Source organism: Passer domesticus, chromosome 3 (assembly GCF_036417665.1).
Source record: "Passer domesticus isolate bPasDom1 chromosome 3, bPasDom1.hap1, whole genome shotgun sequence".
Taxonomy (NCBI): Eukaryota; Metazoa; Chordata; class Aves; order Passeriformes; family Passeridae; genus Passer; species Passer domesticus.
This window is the reverse complement of record NC_087476.1, coordinates 21434801-21448829: the sequence shown is the minus strand read 5'-3', so window position 1 is coordinate 21448829 and position 14029 is coordinate 21434801. Positions and strand designations below refer to the sequence as shown.

Sequence of the window (14029 nt, the reverse complement as noted above, 5' to 3'; positions counted from 1 at the left end):
AGTAATTTTTATTTCACGCAAAATAGCAAACACTACTATTTGTTTTCTATGTCAGCATATCTCAATGCTAGAACAAAGTGAGACTGAAGCATATTAATTGTGAAAAAAATAGCTACAATGAAATAAAGCAAAACTAACATATATGTAAGCCAAATGATAATTTGACCCAATGTATTTAGACCTTGCTTAAGCATCACCGTTTTTCTCACTAATTTCCTGCCTCTCGGTTATGAGAAACTGCATCTAAAGCCTCAAGCACAACTGGAAGTGTAAGGGATATTTACAAACACCATTATAATCCCAGCATAATGAAAACAATTCTAATTTACCATATTTTTTTTATCTTTATCTAGAAAATGTTGCCTGAAGTTATCCCAGCTTCATTATTATGATAATCAGAAAAATAAATAGTCACACAAAGCCTGTTGTGGGCTCTTTTTTGTTTTTCTTTAACACATAGAAAATAACGTGAGAGTTTTAGGGTTCTGTTCTGTTTTTTTTCCTTGGGCAATTTTTAGTGTAGTTGAGGTGATGCAGTGAAGAAATATTTGAAATTGTAAGGATCTTACCTTGATCATCCATAACGAAGCTGGACGAAATCCCATCTGTGTCACTAACTGAGATAGAGTAAGTTCCCAAGTCTGATTTATCAGGATTTTTGAAGTACAGCTTAGAACTGAAAACACCAATTAAAAAGAATATAATTAGCTGTGTATCACATTTTCAACATGACTTACTGATTTCCTTTGGTAGATTGGCATTACTTACTGATTTCCTTCTGTTTCAATCTTAAATTTATGAGAATCATCAATCTCCTCATAAGATTTACCCCATGCAAAATGAGATGCATCTGTTGCTTCTTTGCACTCAAAAGCCAGGTAAATATTACCCTCATCATCCACACCTGAATAGATTTCTTTTGTTCCTGCAAAATAGGAATCAATGCAAATGTCAAGACTGCATTTTTCTGTCAAGGTGAAATTCATAAATTACTAAAGCCCATATCTATTTTGTCCTAAAATATAGTGATTTTATTAGCAGATCTTAAAGCAGGTTTATGTCATATGCTGACTCAGCATCACATGCTATTAAGTTTCTTACTCTACATGCAAGAAATGAATGATAATACTAATAAATGCTTATTGAGAAACAAATGTATAAGATATAACTGAATGTGAGAAGATATGAATGTTTAAACAAACCAATTTTATTATCATTCCTGAAGCTTTAATAAATGTGTTTCACAACAAGTAGCACCTTTGTTAGAATAAAAACCAGAACAACTGATTATCAAATAACTCCTGAAGTAAGTAAAGGAAAAAATGAAAAAAATTCTAATCGCTGTCTCCATATCCACATAATTATTTAAGTTTTAAGGCTAAGAGATTCTTAATTTTTTAAATACTTATAGTGATATAATATCAAATTAGATTGATTAAATGCAACTCCAAGTACTTTAGAAACAGAGGAGATTAAACAGTTCATTTTACCTGGCCGTTCCTCAACAAGCACTGGTTCAGATATTTCAGATGACTTGCCTACCCCAGCATCATTCACTGCACGAACTTTGAAAACATAGGTATGACCCTCATGTAAATCAGTGACCTTAAACAAGATAAAGGGCAAAGCCAATTTAAAAAACAAGATAAAGAGCAAAGCCAATTTAAAAAACAATCTACTATTTTGTTTACTCATATGAAGACATTAGCAGAAGCTGAAGTTCAAATGCACATCATTTTTATACTCAATCACAACTTCTACTACTTAGTTTTATATTAATATTAATCAATGAAAATGTTACCTTAAAATAGCGCTTTGAAGTGGGTTTTTCATTAGCAGTGATCCAGTCTTCTGCATCTACTTCTTTATAGTCCACTAAATACCCAGTAATGGGGCTTTTGCCTTCATACACAGGAGCTTTCCACAGAAGAACTAGTGATGTTTTTCTAATTTCACATATCATGAGATCATAGGCAGGACCTAAAATATTTCAAATATTGGAAATTCACTTCAATATAATAAAATTTTGCAAGCAGTTCCTGCAGAGGCTGAAATGTATCGCTAAAATTTTGACTGTATCTGCTTTCAAAAATCTCATCTTTTAGAATACACTTGGTATATGTTGTATTTAGGCCATTTCCCCCTCATGGCTGTATATAGCAATACCTGCCTCATACAGTGAGTGACATCAGTATTCTGAAGCATACTAGCTTAGCTAGATCTCAGTAACTCTATTTTAAGGTTAAGCTAATCATGTGGAAAATCCATGCAGTTTAAGATTTTCCAACAAGAAAGAGAGGCTTCTTGTCTATTATTTAACTCACCAGCCTCACATCAAAGTTGCTTCACTGAGCCTGATTCAGGTTCATAATTTAACATCAGGTTTTTATCTTTCCATTAGCATACATGAGCCATGATCTTTCAAAGTAATCCAAAATCCGGTGGCACCAAGGGACTTTGGATCAGGCTTCTTGTTCTATGATAAAAGAATTTTTATTGAGAACTGGATAGCTGCAGCTGAGAGGAACTTTTCAGGATGAATGATATCTGTTAGGAGAAATATTTAAACCAAAAATATCCTGATACTCTACAAATAAGTGAGAGTTTATGCTTGCAACTACCAAGTTATCTTCTTCATACTATACTTTCCTTCTCTTTCACATAACTGTTGAAGTGCCATTCAGTGTAACTTATAGCAATTGTTTTTACTATACTCTTGATATTTATTTACTAGTGCAAATAAATATAAATGTAAAGGCATAATTATATCCCTTTCCTACCATGGTCAAACACTCATAACAGAATTCTCATATTCAGTCAAATTATATTGCTTGCTTTTTGTGCTTTAGATGTAGAAAGCTGAAGGCTTAAGGATTAACTTGAGACTTTAAGATTTCCTCAGTTTTCAAGATATTAATTTTCTTTACAACACATCTTACCATTTAAAATAATAATAAAAAAGGAGTGGAAAGCCTTACAAATAAATCTAATTGCCATTCCAACCTACATGATGTTAGCCAATGATGAATGAACATAAAATTTGTAAAAGATGACATTCAGCAAATGCACTGGGGGAAAGAAAAAAAATGAGACAAGCTTTTCTCCAAAGTGGATAAACACATTTCAGAAAAAAACCATATTAAATATCTGTTAAAGATATTAACAGGTATAAAGATAAATATTATATTTCTCAGGGAAAGAATGCCATTTTCAAGGAACCTAAAGGCTTCCCTCATGGCTCTTTTAAAATCCCAATCTGAATATCCATATATCCACAGATAATTAAAAATACACTGTCAAATGGACCTGATAGAAATCTAGACAGTAGAAGGAAAAATGTAATGAAGCATGTTCTATTCTGAGGAGTCAGAGACTCCAGACATTTCTTTTTATTTAAAGCAATGTAAGATAATCCATTAACTATCATTGCTAGCACACAGAAACTCACAAAGACACCTAAGACTAAAGTTCTGTGGAAGGATGAAATAATTATAGACTCTGGGCAAAGAATCCATCACTTATGCTGGAAATCCTGCAAAATGTTTTGGCCTTTCTCAGGAAACCTTCCTTCTATATCAAATATTCTATATATGGAAGAATATTTTGTTGACACTGGGAGTATATTGCAGTCACTTTGCACTAGTCCTCAGTACCTTTAGTAAGTCTGGGAAGCTGGTCAGGCTCTTTCTCCCAGTTCTCAACCTCAATTATTTCTTTTCATTATTGCTAAACCATTGTTTAAAAATGTATTTTTTAAAAAGCTTGTGAAATATTTAACAGGTATGGAGATTTGAGTTTTTTTGCAGGGTGGGTAATGTTGTTTGCCTGTAGTGGTTTTTTTTTAAGCAGGAGGAAAGCAATACTGTCTATTCAACTCATATCATAATGAGAACAATGTAATCACCCAAACACTAAAAAGGTCAGATCATTCATTATGGAAATTTCACTCTCTCCATTTCCTGAAAATACATTTTATTTTATTTCTTTATCTGTCATTAAAATGAAGGATAATTTTCACTTCTTTACACACTGCAATTTCAATAATGTTTTGAAAAAACTGTAGAGAGCATAAATCGTAGATAATTGTGGAAAAATAATTGTTCAAATGATGATGGATTTACACTAAATATCACAAGATTATAAGAAAATGCAATTAAAGTGAGTTAAGGTCAGGAGATTAACTGTTTTGTTATTGACAGTTTGGTCATGTTATTAAATCCATATGGTAATATTTTTGAACTTTGAAGAATTTAGCTACAAAACATAAAGATAAACGGCTTTGCAGCAAAGAATATGAGCATTTAAAGGAGATAACTTGGAACTTAATAGTATAATTTTTGTTTTAGAAGGCAAAAAGAGGGGGATTTGTAAGCAGGCAAATGACTTGCAGAAGGTAGAGTTACAAGTGCTCTACTCAGCATTGAAAAATACTTATTTGGAGTAGTGTCTCCAGTTTGTTCACTGCCACTACTACTGTAGGTTTGCTAGGACATTTGTTCTAACACCTGACTAATAATAATCTCTCAGGTATCATCTAGGTACAACCCAACACCTACACAAGTACTCTATTGGAGAATAGGAGACTAGCTGTGCCACTTGTCTCTACGTCAAGAAACAGACCTCTCTCATGTGTTATTTATGATCAAAAGCCAATGCAGTTTTGGAGTCTGAAACTCCAGGAATATTTCTAACAGACTGCATTTATGGTGCAGAGATATACAGGTAGTGAGTGTGAGGTGGAGCTTGTAGGGCTTAAAGAGGTGATAGAGATACAAAGAGACTAAAGACTCAACATTCTTCTGAGCTGGAGAGAGCAGTGAAAGAAAGGGACACTCAGCAGGCTAAGTAAAGGTCATCTGTTTCCCAGGAAATAGATGTCATCATTGGAGGTGTGGTGGTAACTTTTAACAGATCTCAGAAGCAAGGGCAACCTTAACAAGAACTATGGAAGAAATTAAGCAAAATATATCCTGCAGAGTTTGGCTGGGACTCCATGGCTGTGTTTTAAGGACTTTAAGATTCATGAAGGACTAATATACTTACCAGGTTCTGGCATAGTCCAGGCTTTACACTTAAAATGCTCACTGGGATCTGAAGGTTGACCTATTCCAACCAGATTTGCAGCAGCAACTTTGAATTCATAGAAGGCATCTTCAGTCAAATCCTCTACCTTTTTTCATTTGAGAAAACAATTTAATATATCAAAAGCCATTATTTACATTCATTTAATAAATACTTGGATATAAACATTAGTTAATTGATTATCAGGCCTTACTTCTGTGCTGAAGGGTTGAAATTGAAGACTTTACTCAAACCAAACACACCGAAGAGTTCTATATTATATGTCCACATCTCAGTCACACAATCTCAGGAATAACAGCAGTCATATTTTGGCATGAAAAGTTGTAAGAGTTTAGAGCAAAGATTCAAGGAGCCCAATCAATGAATGACCACCAGCAGATACTTACGGGTGAGTGTTCCAAAATTAAATACCTTCTTGCATTGCTTGTGAATGGCTGTTCATAAGCCATTCACTTAAGTGAGAGTTAAAATTGTGTTTTGCTTAAAAAGGTCACAAAGGACTGACCTAGGAAGAAAATGAAATTATAGGAAAATAAAAGAAAAATCAATTAATTCTACAATGTTGTGATGTAACTATAGGAAAGAGCCTCCCAGTAGTATTTTGTGGCTTGTATGAATCTTTCTCTTGATGTTACCTACCACTACAATGTGAGAAAGTAAGCAGTGGTAATGGGATTTGCAGAATCCATAATAATCCTCTGCAAATATCCCTGGTAAATGAAATCTGATTTATCTAAAGAGCCCATCCCCACAGCAGCATCTCAGATTTTAAGATCAAAGTGAAGGACTAAAAGGCATTAATGTCTTGACACCCAAAACACCTCATGGCAGCAGCCCACTTCCATCCTTCTTCTTCCAGGACACCTAAATACAAAAAAACAAGTCTTCTACACCTGATTCCTCTGAATAATTTTTCCACAGTTATATTTAATCATATGTCTCAAGAGACATAGCTAAGAGTGGTACTCCTAGGGAGATACCAAACAGTTTTAGATTTTCATGAATAGTTTTCTTTGAAAATGTGAGCTATAGAAAGGATTTTGGTTGATTTTTTAAATGATAAAAAAATGTGATGGTAACAAACATATGGGGTAGCATCAAATACAAGACCAAAGCAAACAAGATAACACAGAAAAGTCAGGCACTAAAATAATTTAGACATATATTCCTGAAGACAAGGAGCTATATAGTGTGACCCAAAAGACAGAAAAATAGATCACTCTGTAAAAATTATTTTGAAATCCAAGGTTATTAAGGGAAAGAATATTTGTGGGTCTCCCATAGAATCATTTGAACAGAGAAGATTAAACCTTTAGTGATTTCCCAGTGCTGTACTGAATATCTCAGGCATTCGTAGTTTGCAGCACGTGATAAAATATTCTGTGCTACTAAAAGCTGTCTTGGTTTTGTTCACCATCAGTATTTCAGATTCTACCCATTTAAACTAATGTATGAAGATGCGCCTTTAGGCACAAATACAGTTACTGGCAGGACTGACACTTAAATACCTAGCCAAATTCTCAACGGTAAGCCCTAATTTACATTACTCATTTGTTTACAAATGCATTAAAAACAAAAATATGTGGAAAGCATTACTTAGTATTGCCCTTTCATGCCAATCCTACTTGCCCTTTTTTATTTCTCAGCATCCATGGTCCATCTGCTATGTCAGAGATGCCACTCATGGAATCAGTCACAAGCACACACACACCTGAGTATTGCTGCCTGCCTTCTATGCATGAAACATTCTTCCCCAGCTCATCTGCATTATTATCTTCTACTTCAGTGTCAAATTACCTGCAAGACTTCTGTCCTAAGGTTTACAGGAAATTTGCTGACTTGTAGAAATAAAATTTTTGGTATTTGTGAGTAAAATCTGATTGTTTAGTTTAATTTAAAAAGCATCACATTGATTGATTACTTGCTATATCCTATCTCCCTAACTTTTCTTCATGGAAGTTTATGTCAAAATTTTCTTATTTTAAGAAACATTTCATAAACTGCAAGTGCAACCAGAAGTAATTTATTTCAAAACTGTATTCTGTGAAGGAGGTGACGAGACATAATGCTGAGTTCATTAATAAACATGCCTTTTCAGCTGAAGGCAGATTTTGAGAGTAAGAACAGAAACAGTTATATTTTCCTCAACCCATCTCCATTTTGTTTGCAAGTCCTCAGTACTACAGAGAGCAGCTGTTTGTCCTGCAAAATGCTTCCATCCTTTCTCTGTATGTTTTTATAGTGATGGTGCATACAGTGATCATTAACAAAAATAGCTCGGGGAACATTTTATAGCTCATTCTTCTTATTCCTTGTGAAAAATGTGCTTCACAATTTTCCCTCCAAAATTTACATATCACAGTGGTCTTATTTGTATGAGAATTGCACAGTAGGAGATGGTAATGATCTTTTAGCCCAGGTGTAACATTGCTGCACTCTGAATGGAAGTGCCTAGTTTTATTGAAGTAAGTATTTAAGGAATTTCTCTGTTAAAAAAAAATCCAAAGAAAAAATTCAAATCAACTGCAAAAACATAATGAGCAAAAAATACTAACCGTGTAAATTGTCCGGGTAATAAGGGAAGAATTGACTTCATGCCAGTTTTGATGGTTAGCTTCCCGTTTATCCATATAATAGCCAAGGATTGGTGAGCCTCCACTGTATGTTGGTGCTTTCCAGCCAAGGGTCATTGAATGCCCGTCACAGTTCAGAAGAGTGATACCATGAGGATATGAAGGACAAGCTAACAAGGAAATAAGCAACTTGAGAGTTAGGACAGAGTCTAAAAACACTGCAATGTAGAAGTTGCTTAGCATTTTTGATCTTGCTTCTGTTTTCTGCAGCATACTGCTCTCAGCTGCACAATGAGAGCAAAGTAAAAAGTTGTAAAGCTGTTAACCAGCATTCATTTTATCACCAGATATAAACATGGGAGATTTTAAAACATCTGCCAAATGTTTTGCCCTCTCAGAAGGTAGCAAAGAAGAATAGATGATTTTTGCAGGGAAATAGTAATGCCAGCATCTCCAAACCAAAAATTATGCTAAAGGATTTAAATGGGTCAGAAGACCTCGTCCTAGGAAGAAAAATAAAGCTGCTCAAATACTTATGGAATACAGTAAGACTCATCCAGTACAAAAAAATATTTGAATGAAATTAAGTCATGTGACTGACTGATCTATGGCCACCACAGTTTTCCTGTACTGTCCTGATGTTACATGTTTTATTCAGATTGTGACTGCTTTTTGACCCAGAAAGAACAGAAGATATTTAGAATTTCAGTAACTAAACCTATGTTGAGGAGAAAAGTAATGTCCTTCATGATGTTCCTTGTATGGGTTTACTCCCTTCTGTAGCAGAAGCAGAAATGTCACCAAGGCACCTTCCTATGGATGAAGAAAACCCTTTTTCTGAGCTTTTTAATTCCCTCCTAATGGCAAGCACCACTTGTAGCAAGCAGTTTTGCATTTGTCATCCATACTTTAAAGTCTGCCCAAAGACACCCCTGTCTTGACACGGGAGTGCTTCAATCAGTACAGCTAAACACCTGTCCCTAAAGCTGATCTGATACTTTCAGTTGAATTACCAGTAAAACTTGAGAGAATGTAACTTACCTCATTCAAAAGGGAATACATTAGCAAAGACCTTAGCACAGTCCCTGATCTGTAGCTGTACTAGTGGTCACCATGAAAACCAATAGTAATCAGCAGAGCTGCCCTTTCATACTTTTTTTTTTTCAGAAATAGTGCTGTACTCAGAGGTCACAAAATGTGGTCTTAGTGTTTACTGCCACTTCTTAGTAAATAAGAATGACCATAGCAAATTCCTGTAAATAATCTTAAACTAATACTACAGAGAGATTCTGGTCATCTCTAAATAGTCCTGCTAAATTCTGTAAAGGCTACAAAAATGGATAAAAGCTATCCACATCCCATAAGTGTGTGTAAGATCCACGTGCTCTGTGTTTGATGATACACCCCATGCAACCCTCATCTCCAAAGCACACAGTGACAAATAGGTGCAAGTGCATTTACAACACTGTGGTGATAGATGTGCAAGGGTCCATGCACCACCTACCCATATGAGACACACTTCCTCCTAAAAAAGTCAAATAGAGTAACTTTGTCAGTAATATACAAATTTACTTGCTATTGACTACACTGAATTATAAATTTTTTAGAGAATTATTTATCACAAATATGTCTACTAGTTTTCTCCTAGAGGTTGAGGGCACTCTGCTGGGGAAAATGTGTCCTATTTAAATTTTTTTCAGTATGGAGCTGACACTGTCTCTTGATTCAAATTGAACCACGATAGCCCAGTGTATTCTTTGTTGTAAATACTTATTCAACCCTTCACTCAATATGTACCATTCTCACTGAAGGCTTCACAGTTGATCTTACAGAGAAATTTTGTTTGTGGGACACCAGAGGAGGTAGATTGCCCTCCAACCTGGAGCAAACAAAGGGGATTTTCTCTCTGGTTCAGTTACACAGTAATAAAGTTTACTGAAACTCTTATAACTGGAGCAGATACCATGCTGAAATGATTTGCACCACTCCAAGTCACTTAGAAACTAATTGTCTAACTTACTCACTTTTTAAATTTCTTTGATACAGCCTAGGAGCAAAAGGCAACCTGGTCATTAAAGTGCATCTTACCCAATATTTCTAATAGTCATTATAAATAACTTTTTATATAAAACAATGTATTTTCTCTGGAATAGACACATGCCAGAGAATAGACATCATTAAACAGATGTGCATGACGGCTGCAAGGGTTCTATTATATTATTATATTATTATATCTATTATTCTATTATAGTAAATCAGAACCAAAGGAGGTGATTGCTGAAGATATGTCCCTCATTTGGGAAAGAAGAAGCTGAGTTGCACAGAATCATACTTACTAAGGGCTGCCTGCACTGTTACAGCCTCCGACTCCTGCGAGTTTTCACTCAATCCTACAGCATTCACAGCTTTCACACGGAAGACATATTGCTCTCCAGTTTCCAAACCATGAACAACAAACCTGGGTTAAAAAAGATAGCATCACATATTAGTGTATATTTTACAAGAATCATTCTGTGCTGTAACATAAAATTGTTGTATCAATTAAAAAGCTCAACTTCATGAGTGCTTCACAAAGGAAAATATTTCCAAGAGGGAAACTGCAATAAAAGGCATGATGTAGTACGACATAACTGGAAGGGACGCTGCAGCAAAAATCACAGTACTCATTAGATTGTTGGTACTCATCTAGCAGGTGAAGTCAGATAAAATATATTATATTCCCTCTGAACTTTGCCTTGCTAAATTCTAATCTTTTCTGGGAAGGAACTGTATCTTTCACGGTAATTTTATATTCATTGTCAAAAATAGTTTTGAGTTTTGATCTGAGTTTCTTAGGTAATAACTGTACTAAATAAAAGGTTCAGAGCTATCCTATTGCAATATGTGTTCACATATGAAGAAATGAAATGGTTTTTTTCTTATTTTTGTGCTTTCTCAACCCCCTTTGACCAAAAACTAGTCTCTACTTTTTTGATTAAATTTCTTGACTACCTGAAAAAAGGACTCATCAGAATACAAAGTCACTCACTTAATGACTGACATAATACACTAAACAAAATTATGAGCTTATTATAGAAAATACAAACTAAAAATCTAATCTTTGCATTTGATTATTGATTCCAATAAAAATAAATATGATTTTCACAGAGGAAATTGCTTGAAGAATCTCATAATAAAGTCTGATATCTTCAGGAGAGAGTAAGAAATCATCAGAAATTCAAACAGTGCTAGTGTCATGACAAGGGAATTAGAAACAGGGTCTACTGTTCTTTATCTAGAGATGTAACAGATCAGGGAGCTCTGATGTTTCTGGAATGGGACACTTGGCTTTCCTGCACAATAATATCAGCTGCCAAAGCACTTTTAGCACCATATTTATAGCAGAAATGGCCTGACCTTTTGCTCTGTTATTAATGGACTATGATAAAGCTTTAGAATTCCCTCTCCTTTCTCATACTCTTCCTCATCAGGTCTGTTTACTCCACAACATAACTCATGCTTTTAAAAGGGCATATTCTGCACTTGCTCATGTCCCAGACACTCCAAATAAAGTCTCTAGAATTTGCTTTTAAAACTGAAGTCATGTAATAGAAAAATATATTTTTTTAAAAAATGGGGAGGGGAATTGCACTGCAATTTGAAAATCTTGGCTCTGAGAGTCTGCAGACTGTTCTTCTTCACATTCATTCAACATTCTCCTTCAATTATAATCCTATGGCTTAGCACATAAATTGTCTTAAAAATATCCTGCAGTTTTCGAACCGCCCAAAAATACAGGAATGTTATCAATACCTGTTATATTTAATAGGTTTATGGTTACTGGGTTCCCAGCGATTTGATCCCACCACAGAATACTCAATGTAGTAGCCATATAAATCCTCTTCGTGTTTTGGTTTATCCCATTGAACTACAACTGATGTTTTTGTATTCCTTGTGGCCACCACCTGACCAGGTGCAGATGGTAAAACTAAGAAAAAGAGATAAAACAAATACATATTAGAAAATACATACAAATAAAAGTAATTTGAACTAGATGAAACACTGTATAATTTGATAATATGTAATCAGTACATCTATAACTACTCATACCATGTTAATATTGTTATATGATATGTATTTTAATATATTTCTTTACATCTGGATACCTATATATATATGTGTGTATACAAATTTTTTTTTCTATTTTTTTTTCAAAATGTTCTGTCAGGCTCCTTACCTATATGATTTTAGACAGGTTTTATGATAGTCAATTATAAAAGCACATATTTTCAACTATGAGTGTGGATAAAAGTATACAGATATGAAAATCTTCACTCACTAATTTCTCTCTCAAATAAGAGGTTGATGTATAGCTTATGTCCCTGTAGCATTACTGTGTCAGTAAGAAATGCACATAAACTATAGAGATATTATATCATGAGGATTAAGAAATACTGTCTTACTGTTAACTAATGACAGTCCCAATTCCAAAAAGATGAGCTTTTCAGGATAACTTCATGCATACATTTTAATGCCAAAATTTTATCTAAAAATAGCTAGATGAAAGTCATTAGAAGCATAGGAACACTGGTTGGAAGGGATCTCTGGGGACCATCTAGTCCATCCACCCTATCACTGAGAGTGGGATCATCACCAAGACTAAATCAGTGTGTCAGTTATGGATTTGTGCGAGGCTTGAAACCTGACAACGGAGATTTCACAGCTTACCTGCACAACCTTTTCCGGCACTGCACTCTTGCACCTTGCACCTTTCTCATTAAAAGAGTATGTCCAGAATAAACTTACTAAGCTACAATTTTTGGCTCATGCCTCTATTTGTCATTTGACAATGCTGAAAAGTTTGACACCATGATCTTTGCAAGTCTTCAAACTAAATAAACACCTCTTTTCATACGTCACAATCTCTAATACCCTGGTTATCTTGGTTGCCATACAGAGGACCTCTCCACTTTATAACCATCCCTATGGACTAAGAAAGCCAGAACTGGGAAACAGCACTCCAGGACCAACCTCAACACCATCAAGAAGAAGAGGATAAATCTTTCTCCAATTAGTTGACTACAGTTCTCTCAATGTACACTGTGCATTGAGTTCTCTCAATGTGCATGCTATGCACTTTACATGCAAAGAAAGTTCGTTGTCAGTTTACCCCCATCCAAACAGATGAATGTGCATAAATAGAACCAGAAATATTGAGATCCAAATGGAAAAAAACCCCTTAGTAAGAACCAGCACACAGTCTGTACACTATAAAATATCTATCTGAGCTTTCACAATGCAAGAAACTAAAGCAGTGTCTCAGCCTAACACGACAGGTTAAAAGAAACACCCAGTACTCGCCTTTTGAAGATATTTTAGTTTCCTTAGATTGATACTGCAGAGAACTGCAAGCAGCATGAAATAAAAGAAAGGCAGCATGTTTTCCACTTAGTCTTTTAATATTAAAATAAAAATTAATACTTACATACTGCTATACTTTATGCAATAAATATGTAAGATCAAATGGATTCAGTCCTATAAATGTACCTACATTTAAGCTTTTATGTATGTCTACAAGCACATATTCTTGAGCTTCCACTATAGTCAAAGAGCTAGGGCTTAACTCAGTTACACAAATTAATTTAGGGCCATTTTGGACCATCTGTCCCTTCTTCATGGAGTTGTCACATATGACTCGGGAGATAATACCTACAGTCCTCTGAAATGGCAAACTGAAAGCATTTGAAAAAGATGTCACTTTGGCCAGTTAACCAAGTCTTCCAACAGTGCTCAGTAGAGTTCTAAAAATTATTCATCTCACCCCAAAACAGACACTCTACAGCTGGGTGACATGACAACTTATAACATCAGTCACCTTATATTCCAGGCTCCAATGGCCACACTCAGAGCAGAAGCATCTACTGCACCTGTAGATACCTATATGGAAATACCTAAATTTAGATTTTAACCTCAAACTGAATACTCCTTTACCACTCAGTTAAATTCCATCATTTTAATTGTCATTTAGAATGGCCTAGAATACCCCAACCATTCTTTAGTTTCTGCTCATAAGGTACCAACAATCACTGTGTAAAGATTTCCATCCCCATGAAGGTGTCCCAGTCACCATTAAGAATATCAAATGACCCTAAGTGCAAGCAACTAAAAGGAGCCAAGTGTTTCTGATATATTTTAACTCAGGTGGCAAACTCTGTCTCTGAAAATAGTCCTGAAGTTTCTCTTTAAAATAGATTCTTCTGCGTTGTGCTTCATCTAAAGCTGTGAGTTATGCAGAAGGTGTTGTGCTAACCCCTAAGGGATAGCTTATTTTCTGTACTAAGTGCAATAAATACAGTGTTTTTCTTCCCTACATTGGGGAATGTTGAATGGTTTAA

General features: G+C 35.0%; 1 protein-coding gene across 5 annotated transcripts in view; it reads right to left on the bottom strand.

Moving 5' to 3' along the window:
* MYOM2 (myomesin 2) overlaps positions 1–14029 on the bottom strand; it is a 113354-nt gene that overhangs the window by 24065 nt on the left and 75260 nt on the right. For all 5 annotated transcript variants that reach the window (XM_064412109.1, XM_064412110.1, XM_064412111.1 and 2 more), the window contains 8 exons: positions 11448–11622; positions 9992–10113; positions 7638–7825; positions 5044–5170; positions 1802–1980; positions 1491–1605; positions 769–925; positions 570–676 (listed from right to left, as the gene is read on the bottom strand). In XM_064412109.1, the coding sequence (XP_064268179.1) occupies positions 570–676; positions 769–925; positions 1491–1605; positions 1802–1980; positions 5044–5170; positions 7638–7825; positions 9992–10113; positions 11448–11622 (1170 nt within the window). The remainder of the gene's footprint in view (positions 1–569; positions 677–768; positions 926–1490; positions 1606–1801; positions 1981–5043; positions 5171–7637; positions 7826–9991; positions 10114–11447; positions 11623–14029) is intronic.